The sequence below is a fragment of the Crocodylus siamensis genome, chromosome 2 (genome assembly GCF_052110815.1).
Source record: "Crocodylus siamensis isolate JL-2025a chromosome 2, ASM5211081v1, whole genome shotgun sequence".
NCBI classification, from domain to species: Eukaryota; Metazoa; Chordata; order Crocodylia; family Crocodylidae; genus Crocodylus; species Crocodylus siamensis.
This window is the reverse complement of record NC_143396.1, coordinates 155,083,979-155,111,706: the sequence shown is the minus strand read 5'-3', so window position 1 is coordinate 155,111,706 and position 27,728 is coordinate 155,083,979. Positions and strand designations below refer to the sequence as shown.

The 27,728-nt window shown below is 47.1% G+C and overlaps 2 protein-coding genes across 4 annotated transcripts in view; one reads left to right on the top strand and one right to left on the bottom strand.

The window, feature by feature from the left end:
• Positions 1–11,372, bottom strand: part of LOC149870924 (uncharacterized) — an 89,191-nt gene extending 77,819 nt beyond the window's left edge. For all 3 annotated transcript variants that reach the window (XR_016440142.1, XM_090031856.1, XM_090031857.1), the window contains exon 1: positions 11,178–11,372. Coding sequence is in view for 2 of the 3 variants with exons in the window: in XM_090031856.1 (XP_089887982.1) it covers positions 11,178–11,372 (195 nt within the window). In the remaining variant the exon portion in view is untranslated. The remainder of the gene's footprint in view (positions 1–11,177) is intronic.
• A 4-nt stretch (positions 11,373–11,376) lies between these two features.
• Positions 11,377–27,594, top strand: LOC149870923 (alcohol dehydrogenase class-3). Its single transcript, XM_090031853.1, has 9 exons — positions 11,377–11,489; positions 15,964–16,065; positions 17,023–17,164; positions 19,777–19,864; positions 20,847–21,066; positions 23,795–24,055; positions 24,991–25,126; positions 26,013–26,151; positions 27,277–27,594. Exons 1-9 carry the CDS (start codon positions 11,478–11,480, stop codon positions 27,299–27,301), a joined length of 1,125 nt encoding a protein of 374 aa, XP_089887979.1. The 5' UTR covers positions 11,377–11,477; the 3' UTR covers positions 27,302–27,594.
• The last annotated feature ends 134 nt before the right edge of the window (positions 27,595–27,728 follow it).

Here is a 27,728-nt window from a genome sequence, read left to right as displayed (position 1 = left end):
GGTGCTCTCATTGCAAAACTGAACTCACCCTGACAATGAAGCACTCATGCTGAAGCATCAAGATCTGTTTCAAGGACTGGGCTGTTTTTCAAGTGAACATACAATATGTAAACATAAGTACATTCCTCCATTTACACATTCATGTCAAAGGGTACCACTGAAAAACAATTGCACCCAAGATTTTATGTAGTCCACATAGATGAAGGGAAGAGGGCTCAGTTAAGTCAAAAGGGATAAGCATCATACCCAAAGAGTTCAGGCACATTAATAGCTGCTCATGACTTGGACATTTCACAACCAGATGACTATTTGCTATCCTGGGCCCTGTAGAAAACGAGAGCAACAAGTACACTGAGATAAGTGTACTGGTAGAACTAGTAAAGTTTTCCTGCCTAAATAAGCCCAAAATGTAATAGACAGGGAAAATAACAAAACCTCTTTTGATACATTGTTAAACAGTATTTATGACTCCAAGACTGCAAATACCATCATCATGCTAGTGACTAATCCCACTGAATTATTCAATTTTTACTGAATTATTCAGTCACTAAATTGTTCAGTTCACTGTTAAGCATATGTAAATGTTCTTGAAGGATTGGAGCCAAAAAGTTTATGCATTAACATTACACAACACTCTTGGGTCAGAGACCAAGCCGGCTTAAGCAGGGTGCAGGGCCTTGGGCAAGTCAGCCCAAGCATGGCCCCACCCCAATCCTGTGCGCCCCAGACCCAAAGAAGCTGCTGCCACCATTGGCAGTGGTGGCGGCAGCAGTGGTGGAGGGTAGCAAGCAACCCGATGCAAAGCCACCAGTGGTGGTGGCACAGAGTTGCCGCAGTTGCTCCGCCCAGCCCTGCAGGGCCCCCCAAGCCCTGATTTGTGCCCTCCTAGGGACAGCCCTAGGGTCAGAAGAAATATATTTTTTTAGATCAACTAAATATAGCAAAAAAATTTCTCTTTGCAAGCTTTCAGGTACATATACCCTTCTTCAGGCTGAGGAGAGTTCAAAGATTGTAAAAGTCCTGCTAGATACAAAAGAAATTTCATTTTGCACAGAGAGGTAGAGGATGGAAATTTATTCCCCTGGGTAACTCAGAGTCCTTTTGTGAAAGCGTTGCTCTGTGATGTGCAGATTAGGCTGGCTGTTTCTTAGAAATGACCCATGTCAGACAGGGAGGTGAAAAATCCTTCTTTCTTGGTTAACAATGAAGTTTACATATCCAAATGGCTAAAATATGGTATCTTCCATACCATAACCTCCACTCTCTACCTCTCCTATGCAAAATGAAGTTTCTTTTCTACAGGAGTAGTTTTACAATCTTAAAATCCCCTCAGCCTGAAGAGTGTATGCACCCAAAAGCTTGCAAAGAAAGATTTTTTTTTCCTACTGTTTAGTTGGTCTAAAAAAAGATATCGCCTCGGATCCAAGAGCTGTATCTCTATTTCTCAGACCAACACAGCTACAACATAGATCCCTGCCACATTAATATTACACCTTTATAAGTATACCAGTTCTAACAACTGTACCATTGTATACTCTTGCTGATTTTTGCAAAAGTAACTGAATCAAACCATCTTTGTTTCACTTAACCCTATATTATAAAAGTAATAACTACCTAAATATATTGGTAGATAAAAATTAATATTATTAGTACAAATTAACACCATCCTTGTATTAAAAAATCCCTTTTAAGAACTGCTAATGGTACAATATTCTAATTAAACCTTTGACAAGCAAGTTAAAATTGTAAGTTGTTATAATGCCACCTAGTGCTCATTTTATTTTATTTTTCTCTGTACTGATTTGTTACCGTTCAATATCCTTAAGGTGGAGTAATTATTTGACTTTTGCATATTGCAAACACCTGGCAATAAGTTTCTAGCAGATGTATCTGAATGCCACCATTCCCATGCTATAGTTAAAACTGATGGCTGGAAATAAAATGTAAAAGTGATGTCTAAAAAGCCTGACCTCACATAGGAGTCAGTAATCCTAACTTTTTGTGATTTACAGACAACAGCTGCAAGATAAGTGAAAAATTTCTACAATTCTTACTTTCTGAGCCAAGGGGAGTTTTGTTAACATTTAATCCCTTGAAGTTGCTCTTATATTTGATCATTGTAACCAGCGGGGGCTGGGGTAGCATTGGTGCATGGTTGACAGCCCAGAGGTTGCAAGTTTAAGGCCACAGCAGATGCACTCACAGCATGGCCATATCAGATTCCAACAAATTTGTGATTTTGCTAAACACCTTGTCACAAGGACACGAGAAGAAAGGATAGTGACCCATGTCTGGACAGGGCCCTAGATATAAAAGAAAACACAGGTTGATGTTAGCAAATAGGGGTAGAGCTCCCCAAGTCACACTCATTTTCAAACAATTTTTTAGTTATGGCTTGACCAAAAATGCTATTTTAAAAAGACCAGCAAAAAACCTTTTAGCTATGTATCATAGCATCTACACTAAAAATAAAATATTTTCAATTCAAGTTGTTATATATTCCTATAAGTACAATTTTGCATATATCCCTGTGAACGCAACCCTGCAATTTACAGGTGGCACATATCCCTACAATTAATTATTTTATTTCCCTCTTGACTAACTGTATTTCATTCAGACTATGTATCTAGAATTGACTTGGAAGAAACCAAGTTTTCCTTTTTTGTTGTGTTTTTAAATAAAATATAATGCAAAAAGTCACAATAATGATGCACGTAATACAGGGGTGAGCAATTATTTCAGGTACAGGGCTGCTTAACGCATTTTGGTGAACTACTGAGGGCCGCAAGAGTAGCTCTGTCCCTTGATAAGTGCCTCATCCCCCGGTTGCCATCTTGGGACCAGCAGTCACATGCTTAATCCCTGATCTTTGCCACCTGAAGTCCCTCCCTTTGCCCAGAAGTACTCCTTTGAGAGCACGAGAGGGGAGCACCACCTTGGAACCAGAAAAAAAAAATCATATACTAAAAAAAAATCAAACATCTACTACAACATTTTAATTTAATTAAAAATATATTTTGTCCTGATTTATGTGTATCTGCATAGTGTATATAGAGGTGTAGCGTCTCTAGTGGACAGTGTGAGTACCACACTAGCCCCTTGGTCAGCGTCCCCCAACTTGCCTTCCACAACTTGTTGTTACCTGAAGAAAGGAGGGCTCAGTGGTATTCTTCTTCCCGAGCGACCCAATGACGAGGTACTCACAGCAGTGCCACGGTGTTGCTCAGGGCTCCGCCTCCCCTACACCCTGTCCACTTGCCAACTCAGGTGTTCTGCTTGTTCCGCCATTCCCAGCAAGCCCCTTTTCAAAGGGGTCCAGCATCAGCTTCAGCGCCAGTGAGTTGTCTGCATGTTATGGCACCTGGGGCCTCAGACCCTGATCCCAGAGGGCTGAGCTCCCACTCTCTGGTGTCCTTCTCCCATCAGGGGAGAGGGACACTCATATGAGCTTTGAAATTAAGGTGACTTGGGAAAGACCGTCCACAGCCTGAAGCAGGATGCTGCTCCCCCTGCCTTGGATACAGGGGCAGCGCCTGCAATACTGCTATTGCCAGCCTCCGGAGCAACTGTCTGCCTGGCGAGCTCCCCGCTGGCTCTCTCCCTCTCTCCCCCTGCCGGTTTCTGGCGGGGTTTTTAAATTTCCCATGGTGGCGGCATCAGTTGTGGCAATTAGACAGCCGCTGCCCCACCCAGGAAGCAACTGTTTGAAAAGCTGGCATAATGCTGGGTCAGGTTCTGGCTCCTGAAGGTCAGTTTACCAGGGCACGGGAGGCCTGCTTGTTCACCCCAGGAATGCCCGGGGCTGCCTCCAGCAATCTTAGTGCCTGTGGAGGCTTCTCGGTGCCACAGACCTCCTCACTTAAGCTGCTTCATGGCATTTTGACATCTTGCTGGGCAACCCGAGTTGTCTTGTATTTCTTCTCATGAGCTTGGTGCGCCTCCTTGGCTGGATCCTTTGAGCTGATATATCTAGAGAGGAAATCTGCCACAAGGTTATCCTTGCCAGGGTGGTGTACTACCATGAACTTGAAACGTTGAAGAGCAAGTGCCCAGCGGGTTATGTGGGTATTTTCTATCTGGGTTTTGGTTAACCACTGCAGTGGGGCATGATCCGTCACCACCATGAACTCCCAGCCCATCAGATAGTATTTAAAATACTCTACCACCCAGCATATGGCTAGGCACTCCATCTCTATTGTGGCATACCTGGTTTTGGCTTGGCTAAGTTTGCGGCTTACAAATGCGACCAGGCACTCATCTTCCCCCCATCTTTGTAGTAAGACTGCCCCTAGGGCACTGCCAGATGCATTGGTCTGTAAGATAAAAGGGGCAGAGAAGTCAGAGGAGTATGTACTACCACATCACGATACACAGCCTCCTGCAGATTCTCAAAGCTTTTTGTCATTTCGGATGTCCATCTTAGCATCCCTGATGCCCGTCCTCTGAGTGCATCTATGAGGGGTGTGGCGAGCTCTGCAAAGTGTGGTATAAACCTGTGTTAGTAACTGATGAGCCCCAAGAAGGACCAGAGTTGACGACAATTGCACGGCTCTTGGAAACGGCGTATTACCTCCACTTTGTCCGCAAGGAGTCAGATAGTTCCCTGGCCTACACAAAACCCCAGGTACTTGGTCTCTTTACACACCAGTTTACATTTTTTTCAATTGGCAGTCATCCCGGCTGCTTTGAGCTCTCCCAGGATGACCCTCAGGGTGTCAAGGTGTTGTGGCCAATCCGAGGTGAAGACAATTATGTCATCAATGTATGCAGCCATGTATGCTGTGTGTGGTACCAGCAGGGAATCCATAAGCCTCTGGAAGGTGGCTGCAGCTCCATTCAGCCTGATGGGCATTTGTACAAGCTCAAAGAGGACCCAGAGCGTTCCAAAAGCTGTCTTGGCACAGTCAGCCAGTCTCATTGGGATTTGCCAGTACCCTTTGGCTAAGTCAACAGTAGATATATACCTTGCTTCCCCAATTTTCTCAATGAGGTGGGTGATATGGGGCATGGGGAAGGCATCAAAGGTCGCTAGTGTATTCAACTTTCAGAAGTCAATGCACAGGCGGAGTGACCCATCAGGTTTGGCCACTGGTATGATTGGACTGCGCCAAGGACTTTGAGAAGGCCGGATAATTCCTCGTTTCTCCATCTTTTCTATTCCTTGCCATACTTCCTGTTGTAATTAATGAGGTATAGGCCTCCATCGTTCCCTTACTAGTGCGCCTGGCGGCATTCTGATCTCTGGTTCTATTCCTTGTGCCCATCCCGGGGTTTCTTGGAATACATCCCAGAAGTATATGTCAGTTCCTGCCGTTGCTCTGCATTCAAATCTTCCCCTAGCTGAACTTGTACCGTCTGTGTTGTTCCATCCCCTAACTCAGGGCAGGGGGATCCCTTGTGTTGTGCCATCCAGCCCTGTGGTGCCCTCCATTCTTTGAGAAGGGAGGTTGACATGGTTGATTTGGCGTTCATGGCAGTGTCCGGTCTTGAGTACCTCATAATCTACCGGACCTACCTGATGGGTCACTTCAAATGGGCCTTGCCACATCGAGAGGTGCTTACTCGTTGAAGCTGGAAGCACTACTAATACCACGTCTCCAGTTGGAATGTCCTGCGTTTCATTCTCTGATCATACTGCCATTCTTGCGTGACTTGAAGATTCTGGCAGGCTATCCACTGGGCCTTGTTTATGCGATCCCATCGGTACCTTTCTGCCATCATTCCTGGTCCCACTGGCCTTTCCCACTCTTCTCAGACAATCTGTAATAGACCTCTGGGTCTGTGGCTGCACACCAGCTGAAAGGGTGAGAACAGCATAGACTCTTGTGGTGCATCCCACAGGGCAAATAATACTGGGGTTAATATTGTGTCCCATCTGCATGGGTCCTCTTGTGCGCAATGCCTGAGCATCCTTTTGATGATCCCATTAAGTCTTTCCACTAAGCCATTAGTCTGGGGGTGGAAAACAGATGTTTTAAGATGGGTGATGCCCAGGGTGTTGCAAAGTGCCTTCATTACACCCAACATAAAATTTGTCCCCTGGTCGGTAAGTATTTCTCATGGGATTCCCACATGGGTGATCTACTTTAGGAGCTCTTCTGCCACCCAGGTAGCCATAATGGACCTAAGTGGAAACGCTTCCAGAAAACGCATGGCTTAATCCACCACAACTAATACGTATTGGTACCCTCTGTGAGATTTTGGGAGGGGACCCACAATGTCCAGCGCCACGCAGGAGAATGGCATCTCAATTACTGGCATGGGTTGCAAAGGCACCTTCTGAGGTCTCCATTTCTGGGCTCTCTGGGCATGCCACACCCCACAAAGGTGGCAGCCAGTGAGTGGCCTGACTGCCCCCCAGAAGGAGCTAGCTCCGGTGAGTCCCAGCAGGGACATGCTGATGCTGCCTGGCAGAGGGGCCCAGCCCAGAGCACCTGTAGTGCCCTGGCTCCTGGGCCAAACTGAGGGCACTTGCTGTCTGCTCTGCCTTTCCTGCTTGCACCTGCCCCAGCTGCAGACAGAGACTGCCCACAAGGAACCAGGGGATTTAGGCACCATTGTGGACTGGCAGCAAAGCAAAGTGACCCCATGACAGGGGGCCATCTCTGGACCCATCCAGTGTTGACCTGACCCTCTGTTTCTGGGCTAATCACCCACCTCTCTCCTGCCACACCTTGATGGAACAATAATTATGAGGTTACGTGGGAAGCTTCCCATTTACTACCCTGACGCCAGGGGTCACTATCCACCTCTCTGAACCTCCCCTACACAGTGGCCCATGCCTCACAGATGATATGTAAAGACTAGCACTTTTAATTCTTATTTGGCCTTGAGAGGCCTCAGGCTCACTGCAGCCCTGTCTTTGCACCCTCTCTGGTGCTGGCGCCCTATACCATAGTGTGCCCCCCATGAGGCCTTCTCCTCCCCAATAGCCTCAGCCTGGTCCACCAGTTAAAACAACAGCATAAATATGAGCCCTGGGCTATGACATAATATGAGTCATGCAAGCCACACTCTGCCTCTTTAAAGATCTAAACTGCTCCTTGAGTATTGAGTGCCCCCCAGCCCTGGGTACCTTGTAGACTCCTGGAGCCTCATTAGCCCTGTAAACAGTCTACCCAGCAGCCACAGCATTCCTGGGTAGTTCTTCCCTTCAGGAGCTCCTTCCCCTGGCAGCTTGCCAGAGAATGAACTCATGCCAGCCTCAGTCCTGGGGTTTATATGTGACCAGAGCCCTATCTCCTTCCAGTCAGCTGACCAGCCTGTGTGGCTGGGCTTTTAACCACTGCTGTCCTGGTACTTGATGTTCCTAGAGACTCCGACCTCAAAGGGGTATCCCTGCCTTCTAGTAACAGGGCTAGAGTTCCCTGTTATAGACCTGAAGCCGCTTCACAAGAGGTGCTGCTGAGCAGACATTCTGTACATGGGGAGCAGGGCAGCCAGACAGGAGGAGGCTCTGCCTGCAGTGGCAGGTGGGAGAAGAGAAACCAGCAAGACCATCACAACAGCATCGCCTGGACTCGGTCTCTGGGATCATGCCCAGCACAGCGGGTGAACCTGCTGCCAGGTGAGGAAAGCTGCATATGTGCCTGCAGACGTACCCATTCCGTTCTTGCTCTGACCTGGGTGCTGGCTGCGCCTTGCCCCTGAGTGGGGCAGTCTAGGCCTCCCAGGGCATTGCCTGCATCAGGACCATTGAGGAAGGGCTGGGGTCTGATCTAGGGCCAGAGTTGTGAGCACCTCTGTGCCTGGATGAGAGGCCCATGAGTGCCCAGCTGTGCCTGAGGGGCAGAAAGGAGGCCTTTCCTGCTGCTGTGCTGGAGCAGAGCTGGAGACAGAAGGGTGCTCTGCCAGGCAGGCCGATGGAGGTGCAAAGTCTGCTGCCTAGGTGCAGGACAGGGAGCCCCAGACAAGCTCCCCCAGTAAGTCAGTTCCAGGCATGGGCATGAGGCACAAGCACCTCCTGCCTGCCTAGGGCAGCCCCAGTGCAGCCTGCTCAGCCTCCACTGCTGCAGCAATGCTTCTGAGTCATGGCAGCATGCTGCGGTGGCTGTAAGGACAAGAGCATTTGCTGTTAGTGGGCCATGGAACAGGATGGAGCACTAGCAAGCTGGCCGCAGGGTGCACTGTGCTGGGCGTGTGAGGGGCAGTGCTGCGCCTGGAGGGCACAGCTGACCCTGAGCCCTGATCACAGTGTGGGAAGAGGGGGTAATGCCGCCCTGGTAGGAGAGGCAAGGCCGCTGGGAGTGCCTTCAATGAGGTGCCTGGCCTAATCCCAGGCCAAGGCTGCGCTATTCCTGGCAGCTCTCACTGGAAATCCAGGGCAATCTGAGGACATGGCAGTTTCCGCTCCTGTCCTGACCAAGCATCTGGCAGCCACTGCAGCAGATGCAGCCCTGGGGCTACATGTCCAGCTTGTGGCGCTGGTGTTTCCATGTCCAGGCATGTACTCAGAGCAGTGCCACAAGAAGCTCCTGGCTCTGATTTCAGTGCGGGAATTCCTCGCTGACTTACTGGTGGGCTCCACTCAATGCCAACACCCCTGGCCTGGGACCGCCAGGGCTGGACGCTGGGTAAGAGCACCTAGCCCTGAGTGAGTGGAGGGCAGCAGCCCCCAAGAAGGTCCCTAGAGAGGTGTCAGGCTGAGCATGGGGAAGGGCCTGGGAGCCAGGATCCTTGATGGTGACTTTCTTTGCATCAAGACTAGCAGGAATCGAGCATTGCCTGCTTTTGGTCCCAGTTAGGTGACAGCAGGGCTGTGACAGAGCACAGAGATTCAGACAAGCCACCTCACTGCCCCACATCACCAGGCTTCCCCCACAAGGACAATCATATTTGATAACAGTCGACTATTACTCCAAGTACCCTGAAGTTTTATACCTGCCTGATAAGACAGCTGGCATGGTAATAGCCAAAATGAAGTCTGTATTTGCTCACCATGGTATACCTAAAGAAATTGTTTGTGATCACATGCCATTTGCAAGTCACATGATGAAACAATTTGCGACTGACTGGGACATAATCATCGCCCATTCTATTCTGGATTATTCACAATCCAATGGTCAGGCTGAATGCACAGTTCAGACCATCAAAATCAATGTTTAAGAAGACTTTGCAGGATGGCTCAGATCAATATCTGGCTTTACTCAATCTGAGGAACACACCCATTATTGGTCTTGAATATACTCCAGCGCAGCTTCTGATGTGGAGACTTTTGTGCAGAACCTTCCCTGCTACAACAGCAGAGCTAACTCCTAGACTACCATCAAATGCCTCCCACAAGTTGCACAACCTTCAAAAGTGCCAAACAATGCACTCTGACCGCAAAGCTACATTCTTGCCACCTCTACGAGTGGGGGATAAAGTAAGGATGCAAACAAGTACAGGTTGGATGCCAGCGTCCATTATAGCAAAAAGGAATGAACCTCATTCTTACATGGTAAAACCCCCCAGCCATGTCTACAGGAGAAGCTGAAGACTCTTAAGAAAAGATTACTCATCAGTACCAGCAGAATAAGTAGATTCACCTCGAGACAGCAGCAGAACAAGCATCAGAAGTAAAACCAGACCACGAAGAGCAAGAGTTTCATTACACTTCAGAGGATCCACCAATACCCACAGAGAGACCTGATGGCAACATGCAAACTAAGAGTGGACGTGTGGTGAAGTTGCCTGTGAAGTACAAGGACAATGGGATAGCAGTAAAGGCTTGACCCCATTGGTGAGCCAAGTGCTAACAATCTCTGGCTCCATGATCCCAAAATGTTCCAAGTTAAAGCAGCTACTGATGAACATTCAACTACTAAAAAGGGAGCTCCCAAAGTAAAGGAGGCATTGGTGACATATAGGGGGTGCACATACACCCCCTGAGATTGGCGGTGCTCCCCCTAAGAGAAGCACTGCTGACACTGACAGCAGTGCCTGCAGGCATTAGCCACTTGCCACCCCTCCCCTGCTTGCCGCTGACACCACTGACAGCATCTGTGAGTGGTTACCAACCACTGGTCGGCACTTGTCCCCCGCCCACTGCCAACACCACCATGGCTGCCTGCAGGAGCTCCCCACTTGCCATCACCATGCTGCTGCTGCCTGCAGGCAGCTGCCATGCCCCCCCAGCCTCCGGGGGCATGTGTTGTTCATAGAAAGGGGATGTGGTATATGAAATATACCTTTAAGGGGCCTGCAGTGGAAGGTCCAGTCTTTCCCAGATGCCTTGTGGGTGTGGCTTGGTGGGTTGTTGCTGTCCCTGCAAGCTGTGAGTGTGGGTGTTGCTGAATCCTGTTCCTAATAAAGATAAAGCTGTTTACCATTCCTCTGCTGAATGCTGCCTCAAGGACAGAACCCCAGGTACACGGATGTCTGAGTAAGTACCCTATCCCAGAAACCCAGTGGCCAAGGGTAAACACTATAGGATGTACCAGTGTCTCTACTGGGACCCCCTAGCTAGAGGGTCTTTCCTCTCTGCTCAGGATCAGAGCAATCAGCATATTTAGGGTCAGGAAGGAGTTATATCCCATGGGCAGATTGGAACAGACTGCGGCCAGTCCTGTCTGCTGCTGGGGGGGGGCAAGGCCCTCTGTCTGGGATCCTGTGAGTGTGTATTAACAACCTGGTACAGAAGCAGGACACTGGTGGTCCTGGTCGCCCTGCTTTACCCCTGGTGGTTCTGATGTCACCTCTCACATGTGCAGGCTCACTGAAGATTTTTTATTTGGGGGGGAGGGGTTATATATCATTTGTATCCAGACCAAAGTAGCCAAAACTAATTCCATATCCAAGAGTCCAGAACCAGAAGAGGCCCTACTACCGGCAAACATCCTCCACCTGCACCTGGGGCTTCAGATGTTTCCAAATCCGCTGGTGGGCATCCTACATGCAGGCCCAAGCCCAGAGGCTTGAGGTTGGGAAGCCCCGCGTTTTGCTTGCCCTCGGCCATCAGGCCCTCGGAGCAAGCCTCCCATTGCCATAAAGTGGGTTTAAAGCCGCCGCACCTCGGCGGGTCCAGAGCCACGCCAGAAGAGCAGTTCTCCCGCGGAGCGGTTCAGGAAAACTGCCTTCACGGACACGGATACATGATACTTCCCCTGCCAGGTTAAGAAGCCACTACGCTTGATTCGAGCCTTCAAGGGGTTACACAATGGCTTTCTGTAGGAGGGTTTGGATACGGATTCCCTCACCTCAGGGACTAATGACCTCTCTGGAGATCGCTCCCAGCCCTGCTCCTCGTGCCACTCGAGTGTCCTGCACTGCTGGGCTTCAGCCAGGCCTCGGACCAGGCTGCTGCCCCAGGAGCCTCGTCCCCAGGACAGCTCCGCTCCCCGTGCTCCGCAGCCCCTGAGCCGCAAGCTCCCGCCGGCAGACGAGCAGCGCATCAGGCGCTCGCACGGCGACCCCACCCCCCCCGGGGCGGGCGTGGGGCTTCGCGGCAGCGCGCATGCTCAGACTGCGGGGCGGACGACGCTGCGAGCGCGGGCCGGATGGCGGGCACGGTAAGCGGGCGCGGGGCCGGCGAGATGTGCGCGGGGGTCGCGACCCGACACCCGCGGGGTGACGTCACAGAGCGCCGCGTTCGGCCCCGCGGAGCGGAGCTCCGTGACGTCGGCACAGCCGGGGCCAGGGTGGTGCCGGAGGCGAGGACCTTGCGGGGTCAGGAGGGCATGGAGAAAGTCGGGGGCGTCCGGAGCGCAGCTTGTCCTGCCCCTGCCTGAGGCAGGAGCATCCGCACCCAAATCCTCCCCTGCAAATCCAGTGGCTAACCTCTTAGCAAAACTGCCTGGGCGCTTACGCTGCCAGCAAAGCTGCTCCGACTTAGAGCAGGTGGGAGCAGACCCCATCGAGTCTGGTGCAGCGTGCATCCCCAGCAGCCTCCACTGTGTCAGCATCCGCACACTTCAAAATGGTAGCTCCTTGGACCAGCTTTAGATAATATGCCCCTGCTGCCATTTTTAAGCACAGGGATATGAATACATGAGACGGTGAACCGCTCTAATTCAAGTCCCCATCCCCCCCCCAGCTGCTCTAATTAAAGTGCCCCCCCACTCCCAGAGCATGTGTATAAATGCCCCATGAGACCTGAAGAGTGCCCAGCGTCCCACATCTTGTCTGACTCCATCCCAGCTCTCCAGTAGGTCCAGTAAAGGATACGGCCCTAACAAAGCTTTGCCTCTCTCCTTGCAAGGGGCCTGCTGTTTGGTTGCTGTGAGAAGGGCTGTAGTTCCGGCTAACTTGCTGCAGCAGAAGTTCATTGTCTTAATAAGAACATAGGCCCTTTTCTCTTTACCTGGCAAGCCTCTGCCCTCCTCTGCTTTTGAGAAATAGCAGGATAATCCTTGTTAGACTGAAGGAGTTTCTGACCAGTCCTAGCTAACTGCAGGGTGAAGGAAGCCTGTGGCTTGCATGGAAACATGCTGATTTTGAATTCTGAAATGGGATGATTGAACAGAGGTTGCTGTGGAAGTTTTTTAAGCAAGACCCTGTTGGGCCCAGGAAAAATGAATTGGCTGCTTTCAAAACTGCCTGGCAGTCCATTGTTTTCTTCCGTTGACTGCATCATACCCCAGCAACTGGAGTCAGTCAGACTGTTTGTTAAAAGCTTGTCCTGTCCAACAGTTGTATCAAGAAAGTATGCAGCTTCCCTTACTGTTGCCAGGGTGCAGCTGTCATGCCATATGTAAAAGAGAATGCTGTGTTTTGAAAGACCAGCTATTAAGTTAGTACAATTGTGCTAATATTAATAATAAAGAACAGGAAATAAAAAATAACAAAAAGCTTCCTTGGTACCAGATAACCAATCCATGGTGTTTGTAATTCCTCTTTCTATATCAAATAGCAAGCTTTTCTAATTGTTTCTTCCCTGAAAGATTTGGAAAACAAAACAACAGAAAAAGCTCTAATTCTTGAAATTAGCTATACTTTGATACCCAAATGTTACTTCTAAATACTCAGTAAGCCTTGATAAATATGTTAACTATTTGTTATTTCACTTCATCTTTAGGAAAAAACAATGCTATTTGATTGAACCATTTTTCAGACTGACATGGTTTCAGTGGGCCCTGTGCATCACCTATGAAATTCTAACTTTTGTGCAAAGGAAAGGAAGATGTTAAAATATTTGTTACAATTTTGCTTTAGACATTTTCTTGTAACCTTTATTTATTTAATAACTGGTACATGACTCTTGTTTTGAAAACAGTTGCTCTAAAATGCTCATGCTCAAGTTTGGGAGGATGAGCCTTTTTAATGGAATTGAAAAAAGAGATTTGAAAATGGTAAATAATTTACTGGGTGACGGATCCTTTTGAACTTTGAACTTCCACGCCTTCTTCCTCCCCCTTAAAAGCTGACTAGATTTTCTAATAAACTCACAGGCTTCTAGTCATCGTCTCCCAGCATTGTGGCTGATTGGTTTCTATGCAGCTAGTTTGCCGAAGTGCATGTAGGTGCAGGAGGTCCATAAAGCCAACAGAATAAATGAGCCTTAGGTTTGTGAAAAGGGCTTGGAAAGAGGTTGTCAGAGTTCCTGACTTAATTGCCTCTCTCTCTCCCCCTCTTGGCATTCACAGCAGCACCATTATAAGTTGGCTGACCATAAGGAGATAGATCCTGGACAACCAAGACATCTGGGACACTGCCTCCCTCCCCCTGCTCACTCCCCCCTCCCATCCCACCCTCATGCTCTCAAACCCGCAAGGTGCCAGGCCACCTTCCAGGAAGGTAGCCATGTATGTCTGCCACTTGCAAATTGTCTTGCCACTCTGACTCCCTGCCCTGCGCCCTTGCATTTCTGGCATGATCATTATAATTCTCCTCAGCCGGCCAGAACTGGCCTCTTCAATCAGGGACTGTCCCAGTTGGTCACCCTGATTATAGGTCTCTGAACTCTAGCTGTCCCTTTCCCAGGATGAAAACTTGCATTGCTTACTCCAAAACAGCATTTTAGGGCTGTAATCCCCTTACAGTTACTGGGCATTTTTACATGTGCAAGTGCCGCAGCGCCGGGCACTTTCAAATGTGCCTGGTGCTGCAATGCTTGCAGTTGTATAAGTGGTGAAAAACTTGGAGGAGCCATTTTCTCCATGCTGATATGCATTTCGCCACTTATACAACTGCACGTGGCCCAGCACGCATCAGCTCACGTGGAACAGACTTGATTAATCAGATCTGCTCAGAAGTAGCAGATCTCCAACACATCACCAAACAAAAAGGTGTGTGTATAAATTCCCATTGTGACTAGTGCAGTAGATCTGAGTTTACTTAGCACCTGAGCGCCATCTTTCTGGTGTTCTGCTTTTTCTGAGGCAGTGAGTTAACTGGTGGCCAGCGAGCTAGCTCTTGCAAAGCATAGTAGTTCTTATGTTAGAATAAGACCATTCTACAGAGAACATCTGGGGGGGAAAATAGAGTCTTCTTGCTTGCTAAATTTACTAGTTATGCTCCATCACCCATATAGAGTGCATTACATAAGTTTGTCCATTCTTAGTTCTAGAAGTAAAGGAAGGCTCTGCCTTTATACAGGTTAACTTCTTTGTCAAGCCTTCTGAGCCAGGTTAAAAGCTAGTCAGTGCTGTTTTCTTTAGGAATTTACATTAATTACCCTGCAAAGATTATATATAAATACCTTTTGCTTAACAGCAGTTTCTTTAAATCATCTGTAAAATATCAACATGCTCATATCTGAAAGCTCCACCTATGCAGAATATTAAGCCTGTTACAGAGGTAAGTTAAGCCTTATCTGCCTGGGAAAATTGATTGGCACACTGTTATAAGCAGTGTTCCCTCTAAGTTGCATGTTGAGCGCGGCTGCGCAGGCATGCTTGGCAGCACGGCATGAGCACGCCTGCATGGCCACACACGCCACGCAGCTTAGAGGGAACGCTGCTTTTAAGTGAGCTACTGTAGAAAAAGTCTCCTGGGGTGGACACTATTCTGGTTTGTCATGTTTATTCTGAAATAGTGGCCACATACCAGTATTCACAGAGCAGTTTGTACCATAGTAGTTATGCTGGTTAGTTTCTCTGTTTAGGAAAGGCTATATAAACTCAACCTCCAGATTAATTCAAACTAACCTATGTGTTCTGTGACAGCTGACATGAGATCTTTCTGAAAAATCTCAAACGACAAAGCTGGAGATTCATTTAAAAAAAAACCCCTACAAAACAAACAAACAAAAAAAAACCCCTGAAATCTAAAGGCAGCCCAATCCTTGTGATGTGATCTGATTTTTTTTTTTTATTTTTTTTTTTATTATTATTATTTTTTGCTCTTGGTTACTTGGCTGTAGCTTCCATTTACTTGCTTGGTGCACAACATAGCCAAAGGCAGAATTGGACCCATAGATGCTACAAATGTCCTTTTTGTTTTTAAGACTCTAAACTCTATTTACCTTCAAAATAAACCCATCTTTTTGTGGTGGCAAAGATGAGTTTCCTTCTGTGATCCCTGTTAACTGTAGTATTTGAGTATTTTCCAAGTATACTTGGTCAGACTTCTTATATAACGTATTTACTCGAATCCAAGATAAGCTTTTTTTTTCTCAGGCAGTGGAGGCGAAGCCCCTTGTCTTGGATTTAAGTACAAGGAGGATGTGGCGCGGGTGGCTGCTTGGCTCTAGCTCTGCCCCAAGCCTGGGTTGGGGCAAGTCTGAGATATGGCAGCCACCTGCCCCCCACTCCACCCTTGGCTCCATTCCTTGCCAGGTATGGAGCACATACAAATTCTGGCTCCTGCCCAGTAATACAGCAGCGACAGCTCCAGCCCCAGCCCCAGCCCCAGCCCCATTATGTTTTGTTGCCAGACAGGGGCCAGAGTGTGCATGTTCTATGTTCCCAGGCGGGCATAAAACCAGAATAGGAGTTGTAAGCAGTGCAGGGGAGGTGGTAGAGGCTGTGTGGAGCAGGTGCTGCTCTTTCTCTTCAGTAAACAACAAGACATTTATTATTAGTGAAATTCTTTGTTCTCATTTAGGTTATTAAATGCAAGGCCGCTGTTGCCTGGGAGGCAGGTAAACCATTATCTATTGAAGAGGTAGAAGTTGCTCCACCAAAAGCTCATGAAGTTCGGATCAAGGTAATCATGCAAGTGTTTATTGCTTACTTTCATCTTTGTACTTTGGGAGATTAAATATTTAAGCTTAATCATGTGTTTGCCTTTATAAGAGAAATGTTGAATTAGGGCTATGAGTTTGTTTGAAACTTAGGTAAGATATTACAGGGTGTGTTACTGTGAAGTAATGTGAAATGGTTGCTGGTCTAAGACTAAATAGTTGTTTTAGTTTTTTGTTTAGGCCAAAAAAATTACTATTAGTCTCCAGGGACCAGTGACAGTTTTAAAGACTAAGCTCTTTATGAGCCACTTGATCTAGAAATATAGCTCATCCCAGTGGAAAGGTGTAGCTTTTCGTCTTTCCAGTGATTTAATACATTCAGTTTTAGCTGATCCAGGTTGTAAATTATCAGACTTGAAACTGTCGCTGTGATTACCCTCTTGCCTTCTCCAAACATTCACCCCTAATCAATAGCTCCTATGTCCCAAACTACTATACACAAAGGTACAGTTTGCCTCCATACAAGGCCCAGGTCCTGTTCACGTTTAAGACTTGAATTAAGGGCTTAAATTAGATTTATGTAACACAGGGGGCTTTATGAAAGCCCTGTAGGCAGGGGTGATTTTTACTTTTGGAAATTGAGACTATATCCTATTTAAAATCTGGGCTGCCATGTTGCTTTCAGATAATTGAGAGCATTGGTTTCTGGCTTTAGCAGCTCATGAGCTGTCAGCCACTAATTTAATGATAGAATTCCCTTGAGAGAGTGTAGTAATATTTTTTTTCCTGGGTCCACATATTTTGTGACCTGCCAGAACTAAAAACTCATCGGTTCGGGTTACTGCAAAAGTCATTATCCTTAGTAAATTCTTCCTAGGACTACTTCTGGATTACTGCCAAGGAAAAAAATATTCCAGTTTATTGTTAGATTTCTCTCTACAACTGTTAGAATATTACAGATATTTTTGCCATTCTTTCAGATTGTTGCCACTGCTGTTTGTCACACTGATGCCTACACTCTGAGTGGTGCTGACCCTGAAGGATGTTTCCCAGTGATCTTGGGTCATGAAGGAGCAGGAGTTGTTGAGAGTGTTGGGGAGGGAGTAACTAAATTAAAACCAGGTAAGAAAACATTAGGATTTTTAAGAATTCTGTTTTACAGCATTCTTATACGAAGTTACACGAAGAAACAGCAGTTTAACAAATTAAACAGTCTTAAGATAACAGTTGTCTAAATGTGCTGTTTTTTCACAGGGATGTAGGTTGTAGCCATGTTGGTCTAAGGGCATGGGCAGACAAGGTTCTTTGGGTGAATCTGATATCTTTTATTAGACCAACTTAAATAGTTGGAAAAAAAATTTTAAGCGTGCTTTCGAGTTCAAAAACCCTTCATCAGGCTGAGGAAGTTTCAGCAGTTGGTGTGTGCTCTTCCTGGATGGAATGAAAAGTAAAGAAGCCAGAGGCTGGGCTGGTATGCATACAAGATAGGCAGTCAGTGAAGATGTAGATTGAGGAGACAATGGGTGAAAGAGAGGCTGGGTGGCAGGGGAGAAAAGGGGGATGAATAGTGGAGAGGTACCTGGGGAGTCAGATGTCAGGGAGGTTATAAGGTGTCATAAATCCAATGTCTCTATTTAGTCCATGATTTTTAGTATCCAGGAGGTTGATGAAATGGAGTTCATAGGCTCGTCTCTAGGAGGTGTTTTGTAAGTGTCCTTTGAGGATCAAGACTGAGAGATTGAAGAGAGAATGGTTTTCTTGTGAGCAATGTGCCCCCACAGGTAATTGGGTATTCCTGTCTTTGATAGATTTCCGGTGTGCGTTCATTCTGGTGCGCAGTTGTTGCTTGGTCTCTCCTACGTATTTTCCATCAGGGCATTTGGTGTAGCTATAAGACCCGGGAATGTTGATGGCTCTGTTGTGGGGTATAGTAATTGTGGGGGTGGTGGAGGTGTGTTGGCAAGTTTTGCATTTCTTGTCATGGCATGGTCTGGATCCATTTGGTGTGTTCTAGGTCTGAGGAAGTTTGCTTCTGGTGATGAGGTTAGCGAGGTTCAGTGCTTGTTCAAAAGCTAGGATGGGTGGCTCTGGGAAGATCTCTTTAAGAACAGGGTCTCTTTCTAGTATAGGTTGCAGTTTGAGGATTTTCTGTATGGGTTCGAGGGAGGGGTGATATATCATAACCAGCAGTGTGCAATTTGTGGGGGGTTTTCTTCTGTCCTGCAGCAATTCTTCACATGGTATCTGGGTGGTTCTTTCAAACGTGGGATCTATTTCTTTGGAGGAGTGTCCTTGTTGGGTGAAAGCCTGTTTAAGATTGGTGAGGTGGCAATCCCAGGTGTTCTCCTCAGTGCAAATTCGGTGGGATCTGAAGGCTTGGCTGTATATCACAGCTTTTTTGGTGTGTTTAGGATGATTGTTGGTTTTGTGCAGATATGTATGTTGGTCTATGGGTTTCTTGTATAACGTGGTCTGTATTTTATCATTCTGGATACTGATCATCGTGTCTAAAAAGATGTTGGTGCTGGAGTAGTCTAGAGAAAGTCAGATGGAGGAATGGTGATTGTTGAATTTCTGATGGAATTCAATCAAAGGTTTTCAGTCCAAATGATGAAGATGTCATCGATGTATCTTAAGTATACACTATCTTAATCAGTCTTCTTCCAGGTGGCTCATAAAAAGGTTGGCATACTGTGGGGCCATTTTGGTGCACATAATTTTTTTTTTTTCTATGGGTTTTACATTTGTGTTCCCGTTTTTTCTGGAGTATTTATTCTTCTGTAAAATTCTTAATTTTGCATGCGTGTTTTCTTGCTATTCAAACATTAAACCATCAGAATTTTATAAGGCATTGCACTGTACAAGATCTGTACTTGTCTCTCTACGTTTGTGAGCATTTTCATAGTTTCATAGTTAGTAGGGTCGGAAGGGACCTAAGGAGATCGTCAAGTCCGACCCCCTGCCATGGCAGGAAAGGGTACTGGGGTCAAACGACCTTGGCAAGGTGTTCATCTAGCCTCCTTTTAAAGACCCCCAGGGTAAGAGCCTGCACCACTTCTCTTGGAAGTTGGTTCCAGATCCTAGCCGCTCTGACAGTGAAGTAGCGCCTCCTGATATCTAGCCTGAATCTACCCTCTGCCAGCTTGTGACCCTTATTTCTAGTTACTCCTGGTAGCGCTCTGGTGAACAGGGACTTCCCCCAGTGCCTGCTGGTCCCCCCCCAACTAGTTTGTAACAGGCCACTAGATCTCCCCTCAGCCTTCTCTTGTGGAGGCTAAACAGGTTCAGGTCCCATAGCCTCTCCTCATAGGGCCTGCCCTGCTGCCCCTTGATCATGTGAGTGGCCCTCCTCTGGACCCTCTCCATGCTGTCCACATCCCTCCTGAAGTGCGGCACCCAGAACTGGATGCAGTACTCCAGCTGTGGCCTGACCAGTGCTGCATAGAGGGGGAGGATCACCTCCTTGGACCTGCTTGAGATGCATCTGTGGATGCATGACAAGGTACAGCTGGCCTTCCTGACCACGTCCCCACACTGCCGGCCCATGTTCATCTTGGCATCAATGACTTCAAGATCCTTTTCTGCCTCTGCATTGATGAGAAGGGAGTTTTGATTATCTTTAATCCATGAATGATCAAATACTATAAGATTTTAACCATGTGATTTTTTTGTCTTCTGACTTACTGGCCTTCCTTTAACTAGCTAGCCTGTAAAATATCTATTCTTTTGCCTAGGTGACACAGTCATCCCTCTCTATGTCCCACAATGTGGAGAATGCAAGTTCTGTTTAAACCCTAAAACCAATCTCTGCCAGAAGATAAGGTTGGTAAACTCCTTTTTCTTATGACACACAAAACATTTGTTTTGTAATTCATCGGTGTACACTCACTTCTGTACAAAAGCCAAGTGGCCTGGAGATGTATCAGATGGTTCAGACATCAAGTGCAACATGATTTAACACACAGGAAAATCCTGCAATTGTAAGAGGGCATGTGTTGGATTTTGTTGTGAATAATTACTTTTCCCTCCTTTTGGAATTCAGCCAACTTGTCTTCTTTTCTGACCTAACTGAAATTTACTTCATGGTGTGTATGCAGGTATGTGAACTATTGGTCCATGGTTCCAGCCCAGCAAGAACCAACATCACACCCAAATCTCTGTTCTTACTCCCTTACAAAATGGTTTATTGACTCAAATGGCTTGCACTTCACTCTGCTGCCGGGGCTGAGTTCTATTCCCCAGCCTTCACCTATGCTGCATGTGATAATCAAGCAGTACTACCTGGCTCCATGCCTTTGGGCCCTTAAAGAGGCAGGGCTTAGCAACCAGAGCTGCAACTCCTGCAGGGACATGCTGGCTTGGAGAGGGCTTGTGGAGGGGCCCCGTAGGCTGGCTAGAGTTGCCTGGCTTGCCAGATGCAGCCCACCTCTGGTTTAGACTCTGCTATAAAAGTCAGTAACATTATAATAGATCACAGGTCAGCAACCCCTGGAACACGTGCTGAGCATGGCATGCAAGGCCATTTTGCTTGGCACACCACCACCAGCCTGGCCTCTAATCAGCTTCTGCCAGCCACGGAGTCCAGGCTGCTCCCAGCTGCAAGCAAGGGAGGCTGCAAGCCCTGCTGCAAGCAGACCAGGCTCTGTGGGCTGGCTGCAGCCGGGAGGCTGCAAACAGCTGCTCCGGGCTTCGGCATGTCGGCACTCTGGCACCTTCCCAGGTAGACATTGTGGTTTTTTCGGCACTCCAGCCAAAAAACGTTGCCTACCCCTGTACTAGATCTTGTTGTGATGTTTCATTTTAGAGTTACCCAAGGAAAAGGACTGATGCCTGATGGGACCAGCAGATTCACCTGCAAAGGAAAACCAGTCTATCATTTCATGGGAACTAGCACCTTCTCCCAGTATACGGTTGTGGCTGATATCTCAGTTACTAAAGTAGATGCTGCAGCTCCTCTGGATAAAATCTGCCTGTTAGGCTGTGGCATTTCAACAGGCTATGGAGCTGCCATTAACACTGCCAAGGTACAGGCTCTGGTTATCTTTGGCTCTTCCCAGTAATGATGTGGCTTAATGATATTAAACTGGAGGCAAACCACTAGCGTAAGAATTTGTTAGGACTGGGGTTGGAGAAAGCAAGACAAGAAACATAACCGCTAGGTCAGCAGTTTCCAAACTGACAGATTGCGCACCACTGATTTTAAAATGATACAACCTAAACTACCACCAATACTTAAGGTGCGGGGGGTGGTGCCTGTGTTGGGGAGGGTTGTGAGGGAATGTGTGTGGTGGGGAGCATAGGGTATGTTGGGAGATTGCATGTATGTGGGGGGTTTGTTAGGGGGACCCCTGATACTCCCCACATGGTGCAGTAGCAGGCACCCTATGGAGTGCAGCTCTGGCCAGTGCTGCACATCACAGCGAGAGGCGCATCGTCTGCTGGCCCATCTGTATCACCAGTACTCCCTGCACTCGCTGGGCATGGGAGGGAAGCCCTGCATGCTGGAAATGGCTGCCTTCCCCTGCAGGCCAGGGGAAGGCACCTGGGGTTTCCCTCCTGTGTTGTGTAGCTGTGGCCGGTCAGCCAGTAAAGCAGCCAGCTCCAGCACATGGGGCTTCCCTCCTGTGCCCAGCGAGTGTGAGAGCTGCATGTGCATGCACGTATGGGGAGCCCTGGTGATACAGACATCCTGGCAGAGGCTGTGCACTTCAATGCGATGTGCAGCACTGGCTGGAGCCATGCCCTGCCAGGTGCCTGCACTGGGCATGAACACCAAGTGCTCCCACCTGCTGCTACCACTACCATTGCCTGTCTGAGCTGTGCACCATGGGGAAAGTGTGTGTGTGTGGGGTGGGGGAGGTCTTCATACCTCCCACTCTCCCTCTCACTCACATGGTGCCCAGCCAAGCTCCACACTGCTGCTGCCCCCTGGGTATGGCCTCCACGTTTCCGCCAGCTCCATGCTCCCACTCACCTGTAGCCCTGCCCCTGCTCCTGCCACTTCCCAACATGCTGCCCAGAGCCAGCAGGAGACTGGGGAAGTGGAGCAGGTCCCCAGGGGCTGCAGCATCGGAAGCTGTGTGCTGGTTGGACAGGGCCCTTCCACCTATGAGGATGGGAGTGAGGTGCAAAAGGGTATGTTTGTGGGGAGGTTATATACGTAGGTCACCTCGCTCCCACCCTTGTGGGCAGAAGGACTGGTGGGGTACATACCACTGACAGGTTGTTTGCATACCACTGGTGATACACGTACCACAGATTGGGAACCACTGCACTAGGTGATAGGATGTTTCCACCACAAGTTTTCCTGCATCTCCAGGAGTGAGGTATAAACAGATACAAGTTCCAATTAGTTGCACTTAGCCGTTGCAGCAGTTCATCTGCTGGGTTCAGTCCTTTTTCCATCTCCCCTTCACACAATTCAGAGGCTTGCTTGGCCTTTATGGAGAAAAGAAGACTGTTGATACCTTCTTCTGGGGAAGAAAGAACTGCGGTCTGTCTCTTTCTTGTACCGGTCTGTGGTATTGGTGAAGGGAAAACTGATGCTCTTTTCAATGAAGGCCAGGACAGAAGAAGGAATTTGGTAGCTAGATCTGCCTTGAGGGGCCTGGAAGACAGACTCCCACTGGCATGCTTCCCTTCCGATCACAGTCACAGAATTTCTCATCTCAACTCCTCAGGTGGAAGATTAAGATGAGACAGAGAATAGAGGATCAGTGGTGAATACCTGTGTGCAAGTATGGGGTTGGAAAAGGGGCTTCCTGCCATGGAGAAGTGGATATGGATAGCAGCCACTCCATGCTGTTAAGAAACTAGTTTGTGAATGGGTATTATGACAGGTGTTTGCAGGGGTGGGGGGATACCTTAAGGCAGTGATTCTCAACCAGGATGCCCTGAGATCCTTTTAAGGGTGAAGTGCAATATTAGTACTGTTAGGTGTGCAAACACATTCCTGTGATTCACAATATAAACAGAGATTTAAAATAGGAATCCACAGTGTCAAAAAAATTCTGACCTGTTACATCTTTCTGAGTTCTTTGCAGCAAAGGAATTGCTCTATTGGTTGGGTTTTTTTGTAGTCAAGAAATGAGTGAGTGCTAAAAGCTAGCATTTTTTCAAAGGGGTGCCTTGAGTTTAAAAAGGCTGGGAACCACTGCTTTAAGGTAAGGATAAGATAGTACAGGGGTGGGGACAATGTGGCCCGCCAGGCCATTCTATCTGGCCTGCGGGGCCCCTAAAAAAATTAGAAAATTAATATTAATCTGCCCTGGGCTGCCTGTCATGCGGCCCTCAATGGCTTGGTAAAACTCAGTAAGCGGCCCTCTGCCCAAAATAATTGCCCGCCTCTGGGATAGTATGCGTTCTTGGTCTTTCAAAGCTACTTTGTGACCCACATCAAAAAGTCCCTGTTTCTGCTTACCTACATGCTATTTCCTTGTCTGTCAAGTTATCCTTCTTTTGTTGCGGAAACTCCACAGGTCTGGTGAGGGCCCCAAACTGTTTTCCACTTTTAGGGACAGAAAGAGAACCATAGCTTTTTCATAGCATTTCAAAAAGAAATCTTTGACAAAAAAAGTCAAAGGCAAAGGTGTAGTTCCCTTTATCTAAACTATAGTGATTTGCAACATGGGGTTTGTACTTCTGTTTTTAATTAAAAAATGCCTAATGTTTATATTTCTATGCAAGTGAAAGGATGCGTGTTTGTTTAGTCTACTGCTGTATGTCCTTCAACTCTTCTCTCTCATCTGGCAGGTGGAACCTGGTTCTACCTGTGCTGTCTTTGGTTTAGGAGGAGTTGGCCTGGCAGTGATTATGGGCTGTAAAGTGGCAGGAGCCTCCCGGATCATTGGTGTTGATCTCAACAAAGATAAATTTGCAAAGGCCAAAGAGTTTGGAGCCACTGAATGCATCAATCCTAAGGACTTCAGTAAGCCCATTCAGGAGGTGCTAGTTGAGATGACAGATGGTGGTGTGGACTATTCATTTGAATGCATTGGTAATGTTGGTGTCATGGTAAGTGTGTGCAATGCATTACTTAGTGGGGAGGGGAAAGTTCATTGCAACTTGGGGCAATTCATTACTTTAATGAGAAATAAGTCCCTTTCTCTTTACATGGAAACATTCTGTCCTCCTTGTTTGCAACTGAGAAACAGTAGAATAATTCTTAGACTGAAGGTATCTATTATAAATCCTAACCATAAAATGAAAATACTGTGGCTTATGTGGACACATGGGGCACTTTTACATGTGCTCTGGGACACTGTGCTGGGCGTAGGCAACACGTGGGGGGGCACATGCCCTCCCTGAGATTGGCCTTCGCTGGCTAGGAATAGGGGTGCCAAGTGAAGTAACAGCACTTTGTTTTGCTGCCAGCACTGTGATTGGCCACTGAGGAACCCCTCTTCCCCCCAGTCAGCAATTGGCTGCTGGGGGACCCCGGGACTCTGGAGGCACCATTTGCCCAACGTATTGGGTACTTTTAATTAGCAAGCCACACATCACACGTCTATCAGCATCCCCATGCTGAAAAAATGGCAGCAGGGTGCTTTGAAGCAAAGCTCATTGCACATGTTTTATTTCAAAGTGCCCTGCCACCATATTTTCAGTGCAGGGATGCAAGGGGATGCTGATGCACATGACATGGAAGGCTGCTAGACTAAGTCAGTTTCTGTGCTCCAGCAGACTTGATTAATCGAGTCTGCTCTGACACACTGGATTTCCAGCATGTCAGAGCAGGCTCCCCACACATCTATAGGAACTCAGGAATATTATAATTTAACAGAGTTTGTCATGGAAGATTTTTGATAAAATCGTATGAGGATTCTGATTTTGTAAAAAATGTGGCATTCCATCTTTTTTTCTGTTTTCACTGTAGAATAGTGGAGAGCATCAATCTCAACAATAAACCTTTCTTACTGGTGTCTGGGTTTTGTTGTATCTCTGTGCAGAGGGCTGCTTTGGAAGCATGTCATAAAGGCTGGGGAGTCAGTGTGATAGTTGGAGTAGCTGCTGCAGGTCAAGAGATCTCTACCCGACCATTCCAGCTAGTGACTGGGCGAACTTGGAAAGGGACTGCCTTTGGAGGTAAGGATTTGACATACTTGTATAGATAATATCTTCTGGATTAAAAGAGCAAAAAATACAAATACAAAGCAAGACCGTGTGAGAAGCTTTTCTAAATGCTTTTTAGTGACCATTATACTGGTTTCAAAGCAAACACTGCTAGTGCACATCATGAATTCAAAATGAAGAGTTGTCTTGATGGCAGTAGTTCTCTTGTACAGTTCATTATAATGCCATTTTGTATTATAAGAGAATTGCCTAATTATGAATTGCAGTTTTGAACTATAACAAGACAACCTGCTCACCTGGGAAACCAGGACTAAGGTAAACATGTTTGTGTACTTCTGTCCTGTTCATTCACTGAGCAAGTAGAATTGCAGGGCTGCACTGTGAGGATGAACATGGTATGGTATCAAAGGTCCGTTGTAGTGTGCTAGAAGTTGCTAACACAACAGAAAACAAATCTGTAATTGACTTTTTGCCTATTGGATTAAAAGTATTGAGTGACTTTCCCCCAACCCTTGCTGTCTACCAAGAGGGTGATGAACTCAGGATTTAGAGCCTGCTGAAGTCTTGCAAAGCTTTGGAGAAAGCTGATGTAACATCAAGTAAAAACAGCCTAGAGTACTGGCTATAACAAATATACAAACAAGGACTAGGAGAGCCTAATGCTCAGTTTCGGATCTCAGCTACACATTGCTTTGTCTCTGGAGAAAGCAATGCATGAATCTGTTTGGCCCTCAGGGACCTTGTATTGTTTTTATTATTTTGTACTCAAGCTTTTTCTAACGCAGCGCTGGATAGGATTGATTGAGAAGTTCCTTTATATATAATAAGAAAGCTGACAAGCTAATGTAAGGATAATACACTTTTCAATGTCCATGTGTGACAATTTTTTTCTCCCCAGGTTGGAAGAGTGTGGAGAGCGTACCAAATCTGGTAGCTGAATATATGGCAAAAAAGATCAAAGTCAATGAATTCATAACTCACAATCTGCCTTTTGACAAAATTAATGAGGCTTTTGAACTGATGCACACAGGGAAAAGGTAACATACATAACATTAACGTGGATTTAGATTTTATTGGTTTCCTTTTAAGAACATACCATATTTACCCAAATGTAAGACAGCTGTGAATAAGACAACCCCCCCAGCACTTGGATTCCAGATATGGAAATTTGTAACACATATATCATTTTCCACATCTAGAATCTTTGGGGGGGAGGGTAGTCATCTTAAACTTGTTCTGTCCTGTCCCCCACTCCTTACTACAGCAGCAGGGCAAGCAGAAGCAATGGAGTAGAGGGGGGGGAGCAGGGGTGGGTGTAAGTGGTAGGGAAAGCAGAGGCCAAGGAGCAGACATGCTGCCCCTCACCCCTTGCTGCCCCTCCAGCACAGGTAGAGCTCCAGAGCTGCCCCATGCAGCTGGGAGCCTGGCTGCGCAAGGGCAGGTTCCTCCTTCCCTGCTCTACTTCTCTCTCCTGTGCTCAGCCTGCTTCTGGTCAGCAGGGGGACAGGGAAAGGGGAAAAGAGAAGGGCAGGGAAGGAGAAAACCATGCACTTCAGAGCTGGGCTCCTGGCACAGCTACATCCTGCAGTGAAGGACAGGAATAGCTTTCAAGCTCCCCTGTGTCTGCCACAGTTGAGGGCTGTGTAGAGCCACTATATAGAAAGCCTGGTGGGCTGGAGACTGCAGCAATATACAGATGCCTCTTTCCCTGCCAGTGAAGGAGACAAGGGGATAGGAGCTAAGCAGGGAGCAGAGCTGGAAGCAGGCATCTGCATGCTGTTGATTCTGTCCCTGCCCCACCAGGCTCTGCACAGCCACTCCTCACAGCTCCCAATGGCAGTGGTCTGATACTCAGTTCTAAGTTAAGGCTTTGTTTTCCCCAGGATGAATGGGGAAAGAAAATCTCATTTTGGAATTGAGCAAATACAGTATCTAATTACCTACTCAGCAGAAGTTCTTTAAAAAGCATAATGCAGAGATCCAATAACAGAAACCAATATAACTAGCATATTTCTTAGAAGGATTTAAGAAACATTTGCTTTAAAAAAAATAGGACAAGAAAGCCAGCCTAAGGTTAGTGTTTCAGGGATAATAGGGTAACTGATCTTATTCTTGTTATGGATTTCTCTCTGCCCTCCCCCACCCTTTTTTTTCTCTGAAAGCATTCGAACAGTTCTGAAGTTTTAAGGAGTCAGAAGATGGATCCTGCCTGTCCTAGCTGCCATAATCTACTAGCTAAACCTAAGGTTCTTGAAGAGAACTAGGATCAGAAAGACACAGATTCCGGTTGGGATGGGAAAACCACCTGCTTCATAATCATAGTCTCTTAAATGTTAACTGATCTCAAAATAATGGTAAATGCTAAATCCAGTTGTATAATTAACCTGGGTTCCAGACTTTGTTCCATGTTAGTAACGTCTGAATTTTGACAGTGCCTAAATCATAAAAAACTACTTAATAAAGAAGTATATTTCTCTGTACTGGATGGAAGTTCTCATTCCTTCAGCCATTACATGCTATTTCACTACTACCAAAAGGAATCAGGAAAAGCACTTACTAGAGAAAGCTGTGCCCTGCAAAGATGTACTTAGAGCATGCTCTTTCCCCTTTTGCA

Coding starts and splice junctions, on each gene's coding strand:
- LOC149870923 (XM_090031853.1), top strand. Junction 16,066..17,022: donor CTCATGAAGTTCGGATCAAG/GTAATCATGCAA, acceptor CCATTCTTTCAG/ATTGTTGCCACTGCTGTTTG. Junction 25,127..26,012: donor GAAAGGGACTGCCTTTGGAG/GTAAGGATTTGA, acceptor TTTTCTCCCCAG/GTTGGAAGAGTGTGGAGAGC.